Raw genomic sequence first — 2,626 nt, 5'->3', positions numbered from 1 at the left:
ATTTATTCTTATTTCTAAAGTAAAAGTTTTTCATTAAATAATAAATAAATCTTTCTTTTTCATTATTTATAAATCATCAGATTACAAAAAAAATTATCAGATTTAAATCGATCTGTAACCACGTTGTTTTACGTAAAATAAATACATGTATTTATAATACAAGAAATAATATAACATAATAAAGTTCAAAAATGTATGCCTATTATCAAAATATTATTTATTTTGAAAATCATATGTTGTGTTCCTGTGACAACTAAAAACACGCTTGATTACATTTACATAGGATGAATGGCAATACAATGAGTAATCTTGCTGGTAGCCAAAATACACACACAGACGAGCGACCGTACCTGTGTAACGTATGTGACAAATCATTCACTAAAAAGTACAATCTGACCAATCACCAGCGGATACACACGGGTGAGCGACCATACCTGTGTAACGTATGTGACAAGTCATTCAAACAAAATAAACACCTGACCGTGCACCAGCGAATACACACGGGTGAGCGACCACACCTGTGTAATGTCTGTGACAAGTCGTTCATAAGAAAGCACAATCTGACCGATCACCAGCGGATACACACGGGTGAGTTACCATACCTGTGTAACGTATGTAATAAGTATTTCATAAGTAGCAGTCGTCTATCAAAGCATAAGTTGACTCACACGAATGTGCGACCATATCTTTGTGACCTATGTGACAAGTCATTCAAACAAAATCAACACCTGACCGAACACCGGCGAATACACACAGGTGAGCGACCATACCTGTGTAACGTATGTAATAAGTCTTTCATAAGTAGCAGTGGTCTATCGAAGCACTTGTTAACTCACAGAAATTTGCGATCATACCTATGTGACCTATGTGACAAGTCATTCACACGAGAGTATAATCTGAAAAAACACCAGAGTCGGCACACCGGTAACAAACGATATCCGTGTGATGTATGTGAGAAATCGTACACACAAAAATGTAATTTTACGAAGCATCGGGAGATACGTCATATGGGTGGGGTACTGAATCCGCAGGATGTATGTGAAATATTGTTTGATACTATCAAAACTGGCCCAACATCTGTGGACGTAAACCGGGAAGATAGGTACCATATCTAAAAATTAAATTAAAAAATAGGAAAATGTACCTACAACAGTTCTGTATTTAAATCATTTTTTATAAGGTGATTGAATAAAAACTTAATTAATATTAAAATACCAAAACATTTACAAATAGAATACTACATGTGAAGTAGTACTATAATATTATTATTAAAATAACTCGACTGTGATTCGTGCAGTCACATTGCTCTAAAAAAAAAACGGATTAATTATTATAATTATTTTCATATTATATTAAAGAATCAACATAAGGTATTATCACCATTTAGTATGGTCGACAGCGTAACGTAATTTCTAGCCTAAAAACTCGGTTAAATTCAACGAGAAATGTAAGTAACACGTCATGGTCACAATATTTTCAACCTTTATTGGTTTTCGATTAATCACAACATTTTGGTTTGAATATGGCAACGTATACCCTGTTCCAAAAGAGAGTGGTCACTTATCGCGTATAAAACTAACAACTGCGACAGTGCAAAGACCAAATTCTTCCCCCACCTTGCTAGCCGACGATCGTCAACGTCTTTGAGAAACGTCAGCTTGCAAGCTAGTTTTATGCGCGAAAAGTGACCGTTCTCTTTTGGAACAGGGTATAGCATTCAATATGTTATGGTCAATCATGTTGTTAAAAAATTATATCTTCAATCGTGTTTCACCGTGTTACCATCTATACTATAGCCCGCATAGGTTATATTGTATACTTATATTAAGGGATTAAAATGTTATGAAATATTTCATTTACGTGAAAAATTAAATGTAAAAAAATTGTTTATTATAATAAAGTTTAAAGTTATAAACTTACAGCAAGGGAACATTTTTAAAGTAGGTTTATTGTACTAATAACCAATAGTCGATACGAAGAATTGATAAGTAATAAATTAACTTTACTAATGATATAATACTATTTACCTATACCTAATTTATGATCTTTAACAAATAATAACTCTATCACCTTGGTTGATAAGTGACTCACCATCGATATTTTCTGTATACAATAATAATCATTTTTAATCATCAATAACCAAATATTTACCTCATGATATGTTAACCTTTATCATATTTTCTTATTGTGTCTAGTATGGATACAGATTGTTAATTACTTTTGAATATTAAAAAAAAAAAAAAAAAAAAAAAAAAAAAATAACCAAATACGTTTAAAAGAAAAAAATTATTTTAAGAAGTGTGAAATTTTAAATTTTGAAATGTTTCAATTTCAGAACCCTACCTATATTATATATCACACTAATCTGCCAAAACATACTTATGCACGGTACATACTTATATGCACGTGTCTATGTGGACTAAATTTTTCAATCAAAACAAATGCCTACCAGAAGAATTATTAAAAATATTTATCGCAAGAAAAATAGATAATCGAGATTCTATCTTTGTTCAAAATCACCCAAACTATTTTGCTTTTCAATCCAAGCCAAGTTTTCAATAGTGTGTATTCAATATCAAAAAAGAATTATGTGGACTGTTCAACTAATATTTAATAACTCACAGGT

The 2,626-nt window shown here is 31.4% G+C and overlaps 1 protein-coding gene across 1 annotated transcript; it reads left to right on the top strand.

Annotated features, from left to right (window-relative positions):
- Positions 1 to 279: 279 nt before the first annotated feature.
- Positions 280 to 1,160, top strand: LOC107882360 (zinc finger protein 677-like). The gene has a single exon (XM_029485558.1). The coding sequence runs from the start codon at positions 285 to 287 to the stop codon at positions 1,113 to 1,115; it is 831 nt and encodes a 276-aa protein (XP_029341418.1). The 5' UTR covers positions 280 to 284; the 3' UTR covers positions 1,116 to 1,160.
- Positions 1,161 to 2,626: the final 1,466 nt, after the last annotated feature.

The sequence above is a fragment of the Acyrthosiphon pisum genome, chromosome X, assembly GCF_005508785.2.
Source record: "Acyrthosiphon pisum isolate AL4f chromosome X, pea_aphid_22Mar2018_4r6ur, whole genome shotgun sequence".
Taxonomy (NCBI): domain Eukaryota; kingdom Metazoa; phylum Arthropoda; class Insecta; order Hemiptera; family Aphididae; genus Acyrthosiphon; species Acyrthosiphon pisum.
This window is presented reverse-complemented; position numbering and strand designations above follow the sequence as displayed.